Genomic DNA, 13761 nt, shown 5'->3' with positions numbered 1-13761 from the left:
CTAAAATATATCTAAAAACCTATTCTTAACTAGAATTTTATAAAACTACAAATTTATAGAAAAAACCTAAAACTAGTCTAATTCTAAACAATTAAAAATTAAAAGAAATTAAGAAAGACTTCTAAGCCTAGAAAAAGATGCAAAAACTGAGAGTTATCAACGAGGTGTTGAAAAAATGGGATAGGTAGCCCAAGGCATTACACATGAAGAGATAGAAAGGTAGATTTTATAATACACATAAAGAAGACATGTGAGCACAAGGTAGTCACCTACCATAAAACCTGACCACCCATCTGTTGCTTCCTTCTCTTTCTTGGCACACAAGTGGTGTGCTAATAAGTCCTTCTCACTAATCACTATGTACACTCAATAGCAAAAATCATAATAATTCATCAAGGGAATGAGGGAGATGGCTGGACCACTACTATGCAACAAACTCAAATTACAACGCCACAAACTTGACGCAAAGTGCAGCTCTCTCTGCCTAGCTTACTAAAAAATTCAACCAAGTGGTTAAAGAACACTCTCTTTTCTAGTAGAATCATCTCATTTTTTCTTGCATTTTGGTATTCATTCTTTAGTAGATTTAGATATGTTAAACTATAGGAAAGAGGGAGAAAATGAGATGAAACTATATGTTTCTTAGAACAACATGCATCTCACAATTCTTCCAAATTCTACAAGATAATTCCTTCCTAAGCTGGTTTGAGATAGATAATGTGACTCATGGGATTTTATAAAGGTTGAACCCAAACCCAAACCTAACATGCACCGATGCAAGCCATTGGACATATTATCTAAACTTTAGATTCAATTAATACAAAACATAACCAGTTATGAAACAACTTCTTAGACGAAGTTAGCAGACTGCATATGAGAACTATTACAACAACAATAAAGTTGAAAGTTATGTGTAATACAGAATGATACAATTAATACAATTAGAGCTCCAAGAACTCATCAAGAAGACGATTGTGATCTTTCTTTGAAGATTTTATGAAGAAGAATTATATCTAGCTCATTGCTTGATCAGAATCTGCACAATTGAGGTGTTTCTAGGTTGATCAAGATTGTTGTTTGCATTCCGTGGTGATTGTTGTGTTATTGTTGTGACTACAGGGGTTGGACTCGTGGAGTCTAGTACAATTTGAGGACTATTCAAAGTGGGTTGTAGATTGTAAGAGAGGGGACATCTTGCTGCAAGTCTTGTTGTGTGGTTTGTCTATATTTTAGTTAGAGGGTTAGAGAGGTGTCTTATATTTTTTACGTGGAGGTCTCTATAAGAGCCTTGTTGTAAAAACCTTGACCATTATAGTGTATTTGATTCCTGGTATTGGAAGGACACTGGATGTAGGCATTAAGGTTGAACCAGTATAAAAACATGCGTTTGAATTCTCTATCCCTACTCTTTTACATTCAATCGACTTTACAATTCACGTAGTCAACTTCGATTTTCCGCTACACTTAATTTTCTATTACTTGTGATTTAAAAAAGTTTGTAAAGTTTTGTACTTTGTATTAAAGATTGCGAAAAGACTCTGATTTTGAAAATCCATCAATTCACCCCACTCTTGGTGTTAAAACGAAGCCTACCTGTTTCCCAATAATGACTCTCAACGAGAGGATATGTGTTCAAATACAATACAATCTTTAACACTTGAAAGTGTTTCTCTCTTTACAAAGACTTCTCTCTTAAAAGATATTGAGCGCCAGACGATGTAAGAACACTTTAAGTTTTTCTCTCTTTTCTTCTTGCTTCTCTTCTTATGTAATTATGCGTTTTTTCATCAACAACTTTCAACAACATATTCTCTTCAAGCTTTCTTCTATATATAGCTTCTCTTGTAAGATGACTGCTGAACCAAAAAGTTGACTTCTGAAGAGTTGGTAGTTTTTCGATGTGAAGTCTAACTTTAGTTTACTTTGTAGGATCCAGAGCTTTTTCTCATAGCCTCAAGCGAAATTTGAACTTGTACAATGTGACAGAGCAAATGGCTTCAAAGAAACATTCCTAGAATGTTCTTCTTCTCTCACAACATCTTTTTGTTGGGTGTTGTGATTCTGATCATATTTTTCTGCTTTATTGATCTGCACAGATATCAAGAGATCAAGTACACAACTATCAAAATACTTTTTCGTACACACATTAAATATTTTAAACATTAATAAACGCTAAGCAGTGTAGGGTGTTCAAAACATTTCATCATTTCTCATTTCACCAATAAATGAATTGTTTAGTGAGACAAATATGTATTCATCAGATGATACGAACATAAGGTGTTTTCTCAAGGCTACAGCGTCTAGTGTCACTTATCAGATGATATTACCTATAGAATGCTTTGCTTGATATAACAGTGTATGAATATATTTCTTTTATTCTTAGTGTCATATAAGAGATAGATTTCAGTTTCCATAAGAAGCTAGCTTATTTTGCTCATATAGTCTATTGAGAGATTTCAAATGAGATATATTTGTTCTTTGACGCTATTTATGATTTTCCAATTTATTCAACTAGTTTGGTCTAGAAATCATTACTTCAGCTCTTGGCTTCAGATGTTATAGGATGCTTCTTTGCTAGACGTTACTTGTTTGAAACAGTTTTCCTACATAGTAATATTTCGTTTGATGTTGTTTATTAAACTTCAAACCTTGAGTTGCTGATATAGTATTTTCTCTAGACGATTTTTATCTTAACAAATTTTTATTCAAAGGATGACTTTATTTCATTATGTTGCAAAATTATAATGTTATGGATTGCATACCAAGACAAACACATGTGTCCCATAATGTTTCCCAATACCTTCTTTAAAATCCAGTAACAGACTCAACCTTGATACAAAAACAATAAATAAAAATAAATGTAACCATACCTATTTGATGTTTTGGTTCCTAATGCATTACTTTATTTGTCAACTCCTTCACAAAGTATTTCTTATAAGATATGATCCATTAGTCATTGATATATTCAAAGAATAAAGTCCATAAATTAAAAATATGTTAAAGACGATCAACACAATGACTTAAGGTTGACTCATCATCACAATCCATGACATTTTTCCATGCCTCCAATACAAAATCTCATGCCTCAACAAAGTTCACTAACATTTTGCACTTGGCTTACACATTTGTCTAAATGTGGATACAATAAAGCATATGACAATATTAAGGAAATACAATGCTAATGACATTCATCAAATTTAGGTCTCTATCACTAATAATGACTTTATGATCACCCTTAGATGTTAGAAATAATTCTCTTAATCTTTTAAGAGCCCAAGTTTTAAAACGATACGGATTGTTAAATGCAGAAAGCATGTTCGGTCAATAAAATGGTTCCTCAAATTTCCTTATAAAAATTTTATCGAACAATTGATGTACAGAAAGTTTAAAGAGTGTAGGGAATAGAAAAATCACAAAGATGATTTTTATACTGGTTCGAATCAACAGATTCTTCGTCCAGTTGTTAATCACTGTGAAGAGTGATTAACTATTTAACTAAAATCAATTTCGAAATTACAATAAGATGAATAGAAATTAAGAACAGCAAAAACCTTTCGTTCTATAAATGAATGAAAGAACCTTCCTTCGATAAACGAACCGAAAGAAACAACTATGCCAACTTGAAGAGAACTGCTCCGACCTTTGACACACAAAGCGCGAGCTTCTCCTATTCACAAGACTTGACAAGAGTAACACTATCACTTGTGAACTTCCTTAGACAAATTGTATTCTTAAATGGCATTGATAAACCCTCTAGAGGGTTTGACAAAAGAATATATAGTCTACTGGTCTGAAATTGAAAAGACACATTACAACTGCCAGTGATAATCGATTATTGTAAGTAATAATGGATTATTAAAGTTTGTTACAGGGTTTTCAAAAGGGTGATAATAGATTATTCTGAGGAATAATTGATTATCTACGCGACTTGGTGTTAACACCCTGGCAAGTGTACTAGATCGTATTAAGTAATAATCGACAGTAAGTTCGAATATTGTTTCCCAAGGGACTCTTAGGCCTAATCGTTTATGTGAATTGATTTCTTAAGACTTGATAAAGACTGAATTTAGAGTTTGTAATGCAAAAACTAAAATAAACATGCAAATGCATAAGCTTGATCAATTGACAGATAAAGATATGAATGAATGGTTTTGTTGGGGTTTACGGTTTCATCCTAACCCACTATCATATATCTACTATTCTTAGTAAATTCAACTTTGTTATCAATGTTCATGCAACTTTCTAATTTATTCTAAACCCGATGTCTCGGCGATGAGAGCCTACTCCCAATTACTAGTTTACTATGTCTAGTCTCCCTAGTAATTAGTCATGCATTTCAGTGTACAGAAGCTTAAAGCTATTGACCGTCCTATTCCTATGTCTAGGTAGTATTGAATAATCAAGAGAATTCCCCTCATGTATAGATTTCCCCGTATGTGTCCATATCGACAAAATCAAAGATCATGATATTGAATGAGTTAAACAATGCAAGCATAAAGTATAGAGAAGAAAACTCAAACTATTGATGACGAAAGTATATGAATAAAATAAGAACTTCAATATAAGAGAGTTTCAATAGGATTACATCGTTCCCCAACAACAAAGGGTTTTAGTTCACCATTGTCATGGTGAAATAATATGAATTGAATGGAAAAGATGAAAGAGATAACCCTAGAATTGAAAGATTGGAGCTTTCGCATCCAAAATCCGCCTCCAAGGAGTGAGAATGGGTGTTTCTGCATCTTTTCTTTGCCAAAAGATAACCCTAAAGGTCGCATAACTCTATTTATAATCTATGAAAAATTACAGACTACAGGCCCAAGCCCAATTACAGTGCTCAATGCTGGTTTCACCGCTCAACAGTAGGTGAGGTACTCAAGTGGGACGCTTAACGTTCACTCCCAAGTGTTTGGTAGTGTTGTCTCTGAGAAGGCCAACGCTCAACATTGGATCTGATGCTCAGCGGTGTGCGCAACTCTAACTTTTCCCCTCAGCGTTGGCGCTTAAGCGTCTGACAGTGGATCTTTTCACAACGCTGGCGCTCAGCGCTAAAACTGGTGCTCAGCGCTAAAACTGGCGCTCAGCGTTGAAACTGGCGCTGAGTGATGAAGGTTGAAAAATAGTTATTTTCATATGTCAATTTGGACCAAATTACACCGTTTACTACTCGGAATGAGCTTAGAATCAAGCAAAACTCAATAAATGAGTCTGGAGAGAGTCAAAAGTTGTTTTTAGCGATTTTATGCTTATTTTGCATTGTTTTATAGCTAATTTGAGAAAAGTAAGAATGGAGTTGAAGATACAAGTCGTTGACTCAAGAAAAGAGTAGAAAAANGAAGTTTTGAAGAGTCGACGTACCGCCCAGCGGCACACTTAAACCGCTGGGTGGTCCAGGACGAGGAGTAGACAGGGCATTTGACGCTGAGGGAAACCGCCGGGCGGTGGCGATTGCCGCCGGGCGATGGCGATTGCCGCCGGGCGGTGGCGGCAGGTTACGGGAAACCGCCAGGCGGCACATTTAAACCGCCCGGCGGTGGCTCGCTGGACTTAGGCCTGTTTTTGACGCGCTCCTCACCTATAAATACCCCTATTACGAATTCAGAGTCATTCTTTTGACAGGGGAGAATGGCCAGACCTAATTTTTCTCTCTAGAGAGGATCTCTTGAATGCTTAGGCTCCTTTTCATCTTTTCTAAGGTTTGCTCTTCCATTCTTCTTCCATTTTTCATCTAGTTTCACCATGTGTATGGTGAACTAAACCCTATTGTTGTTGGGGAAAACAATGTAATCTTTTGATGCTCTCTCTTATTGAAACTATTGAATATTTATATGGTCTTCATATGTTTTGATTGATTATAGTTGGGTTATCATCTGTGCTTAAGGCCTTTATCGTTTAACTCATTCGGTATATTGATGTTTGTAGTTATTGATATGGGGACGTACAGTAATGACATGAACTGATAACTAATCTCTTGATTTTGCAATACCACCTAGGGATAGGGGTAGGACGATCAATTGCGCTAACTTCTGTTTATAATGCGGTATTAATGACTAGGGGAGGCTAGGGATAGCAAGCCAGTAGTTAATATTAGGCCCTTTTCGTCGAGGGATCGGGTTAAGGGGAGGCTAAGAAAGTCGCATAACAATTGAATCAATCTAATATTCAAGGATAGTATGTAAGAGAGAGCGGAATAGATGAAATTGTTAGTACCCAACAACATCCATTCCTCCATTGTTTTCGTTTGTCAATTGAATCAACTTTATCTTTGCATGTTAATATATTTTGTCTCAAAACCAATTTATTAATTTTTATTTTTCAAGTCTTATTATTTTAATTCACGTGAACGAGAAAGCCATACGAGTCTCTTGGGAAAAATGATACTTGGTTTTACCATTTATATTACTTGTACGATTTGGTACACTTGTCAATTTGTCATCCTTTGCACCTTTTTTCATTCTTTATTGAGTCCAATTCCTTCCTACTTCACTCTCCATCATTCAATTCTCGTCTAACCCTGTCAAAACAAGGAAAACGAAGCATAATATCTCTAAAACCACCTTTAACTCTCTTTTAACCTAACTAAAGCAATTTGCATGATTTCAAGCTAATTTTTAAGCCATAAAGGGTGTGTTTTGTATCAAAATTAAGTATGAAAATAAGGGTTTTTGAACCGTTATCACTTGGGTAGTTCTAATTCAGGCCAAAATAATCGATTATTTTGAGCAATAATCTATTATCTGCGCCAACAATGGTTTTTAAAATGAGCTCGTGATAATCGATTATTACACCAAATAATCAATTATATGTGCAGACTTCCTAATGACAGGAAAATTTCTAAGTGTTTACATGTTTAAAGTTATTCCCATTACAATTTAGTCTACATAAATGCTTTTAAATAAATGACAACTAAAGTCTTCAAGTTCTTCACTTTGTAGCATCATTAAAATCATTATCTTCAAGACATCAATTTTCCTCGTTGGTAACACAAGTGAAGTTATTTTGTCGTTCACTTGATAAGAATACAAAAGTAGTTGAGAAAGTCAACCATGTTGATGTCATGCCAACTATCTCAAGTAATGGTAACCTATATTTGTTGGTTTTATAAGTATTATCCATCAAGAAAATAATGTTAAATGAATTAAACAATTTAAGTGTATTTGGATGTATCCAAAAGAGGTAACTTACCACCTTAGATTCATCGACAAATCAACTCCAATATATGTATGTTATCAATGATTGTTTATAAGTGTATCTTGCATTATATAATTGTTTGATTTTTGTCACATTACACATTATTTTCTTTAAGAATAAGGAGAATGTTTCCATACTTCACCTAACTTTTAGTCTTATCAACAAACAATGAATGTTCATTGGGTTTTAACTTACAACCATAAGGGTGATCAACTAAAGTCTTTGACAAATCATGGTTATCATATTACCTTTAATACACACCCCTCTACCAATTGGTTTGCCTCTCAATTTAAAAGGACAATCACATTTTCTTGTGTTGGATAACTAGGTTGAACATCATATTTGTATTTCTTATATTTTTCACCATTTTCACATTCTAACAATACATATGTCTTTCTCTCGAGTTGACCATTATCTTTATCAAATTTCATTATCAAAATAACAAAACCAAGATGAAAATAAATCCCTTGAACACACTGAATTAACTCATCATATGTAGGAATAATTTCTTGAGTTGTGAAGTTATCCGTATATTCTCCCTCATACATTTTATTTATAAAAGAAGAAAAATTTAATATGAAGTTCTCATTTACTTGTGATTCCATCGACTTAAAAGATAATATTCTATGGTAGATATCAAAAATCAAAGCACCTACAAGATCACATAAGCATAAAATACAATAATAATAACTAAAATGGAGATCAACACCAAATAACTAAAAAAAAAATAACAAAACCTAAAAAAAGGAATATCGAAATTTAGAACCTTCCCTAACCGGATTTGAAAATTCGATGCACTTCTAAACGGGTCCCAAACTAGATTTCCAAATCATATTCTTTTCCAAACTAGATTTCCATATTTGGTGCTTTCTCAAACTGAATTTCTAAATCCAGTGTTTTCCCAAGCCAAATTTCAAAATCTGTTATATTCCCTCAGCCAAATTTCAAAATCTAATATTCATTTTAAAAAATTGATTTTAAAAATCTGATACATTGTCCAAGAATAAAAATAAATAATTGTCGCGAAACTTCATAAAATACATATCTCTATTTCAAACTATTACTCTCTTCTTATAAGCTTCAATAAACACCAAGTGTGAAGAGAAGAAATGAACTCACTGAAAAGGAAGAAATGATTTGGCAGTGCTCTGGGAGAGTAAATAACGGGCAACACAATAAATACAGGTTGATAAACAATAATTATTATTTACCTAATTAATTTAATATATTATATATGTAATTTGTAAGATTAAAATCGGCATCAGTGAAAATTGGGGAAAACGTGGGGTGTAGGAAGAAACCCCCATTTTATATGTTTACTAAAAACTATTGGAATAAATATATGGTAAAGGTGCAATCCGGTTACAGCACTCTCAAAAAGCTTGCAGACACAAGGTGACTGTAACAATTAATAAGGTATAAATAAACAGGTTCCACTCTTCACCCTTAACCCTAAGACAATGTAGACTCTCATCCCTGCAATCAGCACTCACCTAATGATCCTATATGACATCGCAAATTAAACCAATAACCAAATTATTATTATTATTATTATTTAGAAAAAACAAAATCATTTATATGATTTAGTTTTTAAATACTATGAAATATTGTAGACTTAATCTATTTACTGAAATTGTGAAAATACCAGTTCGATTGCTAAAGCTTACATCGATAAAAAGTGATTAAAAGTGTCATATTACAAACATTAGCTCATTCTACAATAAAATATATGTATGTATTTGGACATAGGTATAGTAAAATATGGTGTCCTTTGTCATGCTACATTATGATTAAGTTCATTTGCCAAACTCTTTTAAAAAAGATTATAACCGCTGGTTAAACCAGTCACTGTCTAAGGAATTAATTTTGTTTAAACATTACAAAAAATTATTTAAACATTACATTTCTTCGAAAGCTTTTCCAAACAAGATATAACATTATTTTTTGCAAATGAAACTATCGTATTTAGAAAAACTGTTTAATTTAAACACCAATGCAATGTCTAAATAAATTATGTGATAATCTTCAGGCAGACTTCAGCAAATTTAAAATGACATTGTGACAATGACATACATTAGAGTGGCAAACTAACTCAGATACAAAAGTATTCAGAAGTACAAAAAATAATTTATCATTTTAAAGGGGAATGGGAAGTCAAACAAATAGAAGAAGCAATTGTTAGATAATGATTAGCAAATGTGAGGCATTACATGTTACAAAATCGGATCCTAACTGTTTTTTTTTTTTTTTTTTTGTGTGTGTGTACAGTCTAACATACAACAAAATCTGCTCAAGGATATGCAGCTTCGTACAAACTAGTTTCATGAAGCAGCATCCAGGACAAACCAATTTCGTCCTTCAAGAATTTTGAAGAGATGTTATTTAACGATGATTTAAACAATTGACATAAAATCAATTAGGGAATTTATTCTTGAAATTAATGTCTAATGCAGAACCACTTCAGTAGTTGCCAATGGTCAGCCATGTCAATTAGAGTATTTACCAAATGAAGCGACAAAGTTCTTCACTCCAAATCCAAGCCTTTTTTCATATGCTCATAGACCAAATAAGTAATACTAGCAGCTGGAATAACTTTGAGCAGGTTAGGAAATAATCCTTTGTAGAATCCCCTTAAACCTTCATGCTTAAAAGTTCTCCTGAATACATCTGCCATCCCCATATAAGCACGTTGAGCTTGCATTCTGAAATAAACAGCCGTTTTAGTTCTAATTTCTATAAAAATGAAATTAACTTGTTATATGTTAAGCTGCAACTCAAACATTACACAACCAAAGCTTACCTTGTTCTAACAACTTGCAATGGGTAAACACAGGTTGCTCCAAGGGCACCTGATACCGTCCCACATCCTAATTGTACAAGAGGACCAGGGTCTACAGAAAACCTCAGAATTTCAACACACAATTATAGCACATCCGGCATTGAACACGACATACAAAATATGTTCATTACCTTCATCATGAAGAATATATTTCTTGGACATGTCTTTCAACGATTCATATGCAGCAAGATCTATGCCAGCATAAGGGATAATCCCCAGAATAGAAGGAACCAAACCCTTATAAAATGCCCGGGGTCCTTCCTTAACCCATATATCTTTTGCGAGGCTTCCAAGACTGGGAACTTTTCCACCTTCACAAGGATGAGTTTGTATTCGTGTTTTAACAAGATCCAAAGGATATATTGCAGTTTGAGCTATAGCACCAGCCGTACCACCAGCTAGAAGCCGTCCCATAGTACCAATATCAGCCTTTGTCCCTTCTCCTTTAGCATTCACAATGAAGCCCTTTAGCATCTCATAGGTGTAAAATCTAATAGCACTCTCAGGGGCCACCTTAAGAACATTTAAGCCATTGCCTCGAAAAAATCCTAAGAAACCACCGTCTTTCCATATATGTTTTACTGCAGGCATTATATGAGCTCGTGTTGTTTGCACTTGCAATACAACCTTCAAACGATCAAGGGGTGCAGTTATTGTACGTGATGCAGCACCTGCTACACCTCCTGCAATCAGATAGCTACTTGCATGGATGTGTTTGCTAATACCTGCTGGAATAACAGTTTGTTCCCCAATATCAACTAGGCATACACGCTCCAAATAATGATAAATGTTCTCAATGGTTGCTTCATGAGGGTAAAGCAGCAGAAAATCCCTCCATTCTCCAAATGTTATAACCCCATTATGATCCTTGTCAACACGCTCAACAAATCGAGCAAGTTCCACATCATCAATCTGAATCCCTATAAAAGAGAGACTAGTGTGGCTTATAGAATGAAATAACCACTAAAGTACATCAAGACCAAGAAGTACCTAACTACAAAGACAATACACTAAATAAATAAGAGACTGCTATTTAGCTGACAGTTGCAATCAGAATAGAAATAAAGCTGTTTATATTGTACAATCTGGCAAATCAGACAACAAAGGAAATCGTCTTAGAATTTTATTTTATACTCAATTTAACCTCAAACTAGTTCATAATGTGAATGCTTCCCCCACTTATATAAGAGATTATTACATGGTTGGTTGGGGATCTCCACATGACGCATTGTTTTTTTGAATCTTAAGACGGCTACGTGTTACATAAACTTTGCTGGGGATAATGGATGTGGTGGTTTTAGGTTCCGTACTATGTAATAAATAAATGATCCCATTTACTAGTTAATATAGAACTTTTAACGCTCCTAACACAGGGATTCGATATATGTTAAATGAAAAGTTCTTGACAGAACATTTCTTGATACTTCGATAGCGGGTGATCTAATATATCATACAACAACCATTAACGGTTAACACAATGTATTTGTCAATTGACGAGTAAGTGATTCATAATCTTGCTGTAATAAGCTCTCATCATTGATAAAAAGCGCATTGTAAACAAACACCAATTTAATAAATCATTGTCATCATCATTTAAGAGCGCACACATAAATTTTGGCTTAACAGCTTAGTTTACTAAACCAAGTCAATATTACTTTAGGCCATGTTAGGAAAAATGAAAAATCAGCTAAAAATAACTTATGGTTAGGCCAAAAAAATCCAAGAAACAATTTCTTATTAATTTTTCCAAACTCTGAATTGTTTTCTCTTATATATAATTGATTTCTTAGCTCACATTTATGTTTTCTTCACATATAGTATTTTCTCCAGAACTGCTTAATAAACAAGCAAACCAAGTGAATATGTGATTCTCCCCAGAACAACCAAAACCAAAACGCAGGTCCTTGACGCAAAACGACAAGCCAAAATCAAGTCTGAGCATTCAGCGTGTATTGCTCACCTGCTCTCACAAGCGCGTGCCAGAGCTCCTCAGGCGAAATACACCCACTGTGCTCCACATCGATCCCCTGAAATATCCGATACAGTTCCACCTCTTTCTCCTCCATGTACCTCTTGAACTCTCCGTACTCCACTCGCCCATCCTTGTCTGCACCGCACGCGCCAAGCAAGTCCCGCGCGTAGTTGCTCTCAGAGGGCATTCCCATAGCGGCAAGGCCCCTCTCGATCAGCGCGTGGTCCAAGTACCCGCGCCCCTGCGCGTCGAAGAACCCAAAGAGCGAGCGAATCCGCGCCTCTCTCTGAGGCGCGCTTTCACCTGACGCTAACAAGACGTGATCCATCGTCACCTCCGGTTCCTCGCTCTTTCTTCGGTTCGCACCCATACGGTTCCGCTAGGTTCGGAGGGTGGATCGGATTCAAGGTCCGATGAAAGCGAAGGAGGAATGTGGTGGAAAAGGAATAAGTGCGGGCATCAATTAGGGAAAGAAGATGAAAGTGGTAGTTATTTTTTTGGAAAAGGAATATTCGGAGTTGTGCGAGTGAGGGCAAAGACGCGACGGTGGCCGCGGCGGCGGAGAAGGGTCGCCGGCGGAGGCTGGGAGAACGCGAAGCAGCTTTTTTGGTTGTGGGCGAGAGGTTATTGGTTGAGACAAAAAAAAGAATAATAAAAAGACAGAAGAAAAGAAGAACGTGATGAACTGGTGGCAGGAGTGTTTCTGACAGCGTAGTGTGCAGTTAGAGTTTTAACTGCCTGCACTATTTCTTACTTACCATTTAAGTCAAACTTTTATGAGAAAGTTCTGTCCACTTTTAATCATTTTAAAATTTATTCCTTTTTATTTTATTTTAATTTATTCCACCTTTCCTTTGTTCAACACATTCTATTCTTTTTCAAGAAAAATCATGTGAAAAAAATCCAAATAAACAATTTGTTGAATAGAAAATGCAAGAAAGTTTGTAACTTTTCTCTTGTCAATTTTATTACTATTAGTTCTATTATTTGGAGTGAAAGAGTCTGTTTTAATAAACGGATTTTGTTGTTTTATGTTTTTAATGTTTATGGTGGACGATGCAAGCTTGTGATAATAGGAGAAAATTAAGTGCTTAAAAAATGTTCAATTAATATTTGGAAAAAAAAAAGATTCCTATACAGGAACTTGGTGCATATTATAATAAATATGGTGCATGTTATAATAAATATACCGTGGATTTGGGTTTAAAAGAGAAGGGCACAAAAATAGAGTGATCTTATGCATAGTATTGTTCTACTATATTCAAATTATAACATATGAACAGTAAAAATTAGTATTTTAATTGAGACTAGAACTCATAGGAAAGAAAATATATTTATGAATGGAATAAAATATACAGTATTTACAAACAAAAGTATTCAGTTATTGGAGAAAAATCAATATACTTTTAATGTCAAATCGGGATCAACTAGGACAAAAATAAAACATTGGGTTGAACTCTTTTTTGATATCAGAGTAATAGCTATAAATAGTCATTGACTCCCGGTAAAGGGTAGAAGAGTACGACCTATTATGGGACATACAAGTATCGTTTCCTAAAGGACTCTTAGGCCTTACTTTTCATGTAAACCAATCGCATAAGACTTGAGAAAAGAATTGGATTTTGGTTTTGAATTCAAAGAACAAAAATAAACATGTAAATGCAGTGAACCAATTGGCTAGAAAAGACTATGGATGAATGGAGTTATTGGGGTTTACAATTTCATCTTATCCACCATCTTATATCTACTTTTCTTATCT

The 13761-nt window shown here is 34.6% G+C and overlaps 1 protein-coding gene across 1 annotated transcript; it reads right to left on the bottom strand.

The window, feature by feature from the left end:
• Nucleotides 1-9275: 9275 nt before the first annotated feature.
• LOC106770557 (calcium-binding mitochondrial carrier protein SCaMC-1-like) lies at nucleotides 9276-12777 on the bottom strand. The gene is made up of 4 exons (XM_014656389.2): nucleotides 11991-12777; nucleotides 10162-10950; nucleotides 9992-10082; nucleotides 9276-9893 (listed from the first exon to the last, which is right to left on the bottom strand). The coding sequence occupies exons 1-4, from the start codon at nucleotides 12370-12372 to the stop codon at nucleotides 9716-9718; spliced, it is 1440 nt and encodes a 479-aa protein (XP_014511875.1). The 5' UTR covers nucleotides 12373-12777; the 3' UTR covers nucleotides 9276-9715.
• Between the last annotated feature and the right edge of the window lie 984 nt (nucleotides 12778-13761).

The sequence above is a fragment of the Vigna radiata genome, chromosome 1 (assembly GCF_000741045.1).
Source record: "Vigna radiata var. radiata cultivar VC1973A chromosome 1, Vradiata_ver6, whole genome shotgun sequence".
In the NCBI taxonomy this organism is placed as follows: Eukaryota; Viridiplantae; Streptophyta; class Magnoliopsida; order Fabales; family Fabaceae; genus Vigna; species Vigna radiata.
The sequence above is the reverse complement of the archived record's forward strand: the minus strand, read 5'-3'. Positions and strand labels throughout refer to the sequence as shown.

What these genes read in the sequence shown, in the direction of transcription:
- LOC106770557 (XM_014656389.2), bottom strand. Translation starts at nt 12,372, where the DNA reads ATGGGTGCGAACCGAAGAAAGAGCGAGGAACCGGAGGTGACGATGGAT. An exon ending in ATATATTCTTCATGATGAAG is followed by an intron (nt 10,083 to 10,161) that starts GTAATGAACATA and finishes GGTTTTCTGTAG; the next exon opens with ACCCTGGTCCTCTTGTACAA. An exon ending in TTGCAAGTTGTTAGAACAAG is followed by an intron (nt 9,894 to 9,991) that starts GTAAGCTTTGGT and finishes TGTTTATTTCAG; the next exon opens with AATGCAAGCTCAACGTGCTT.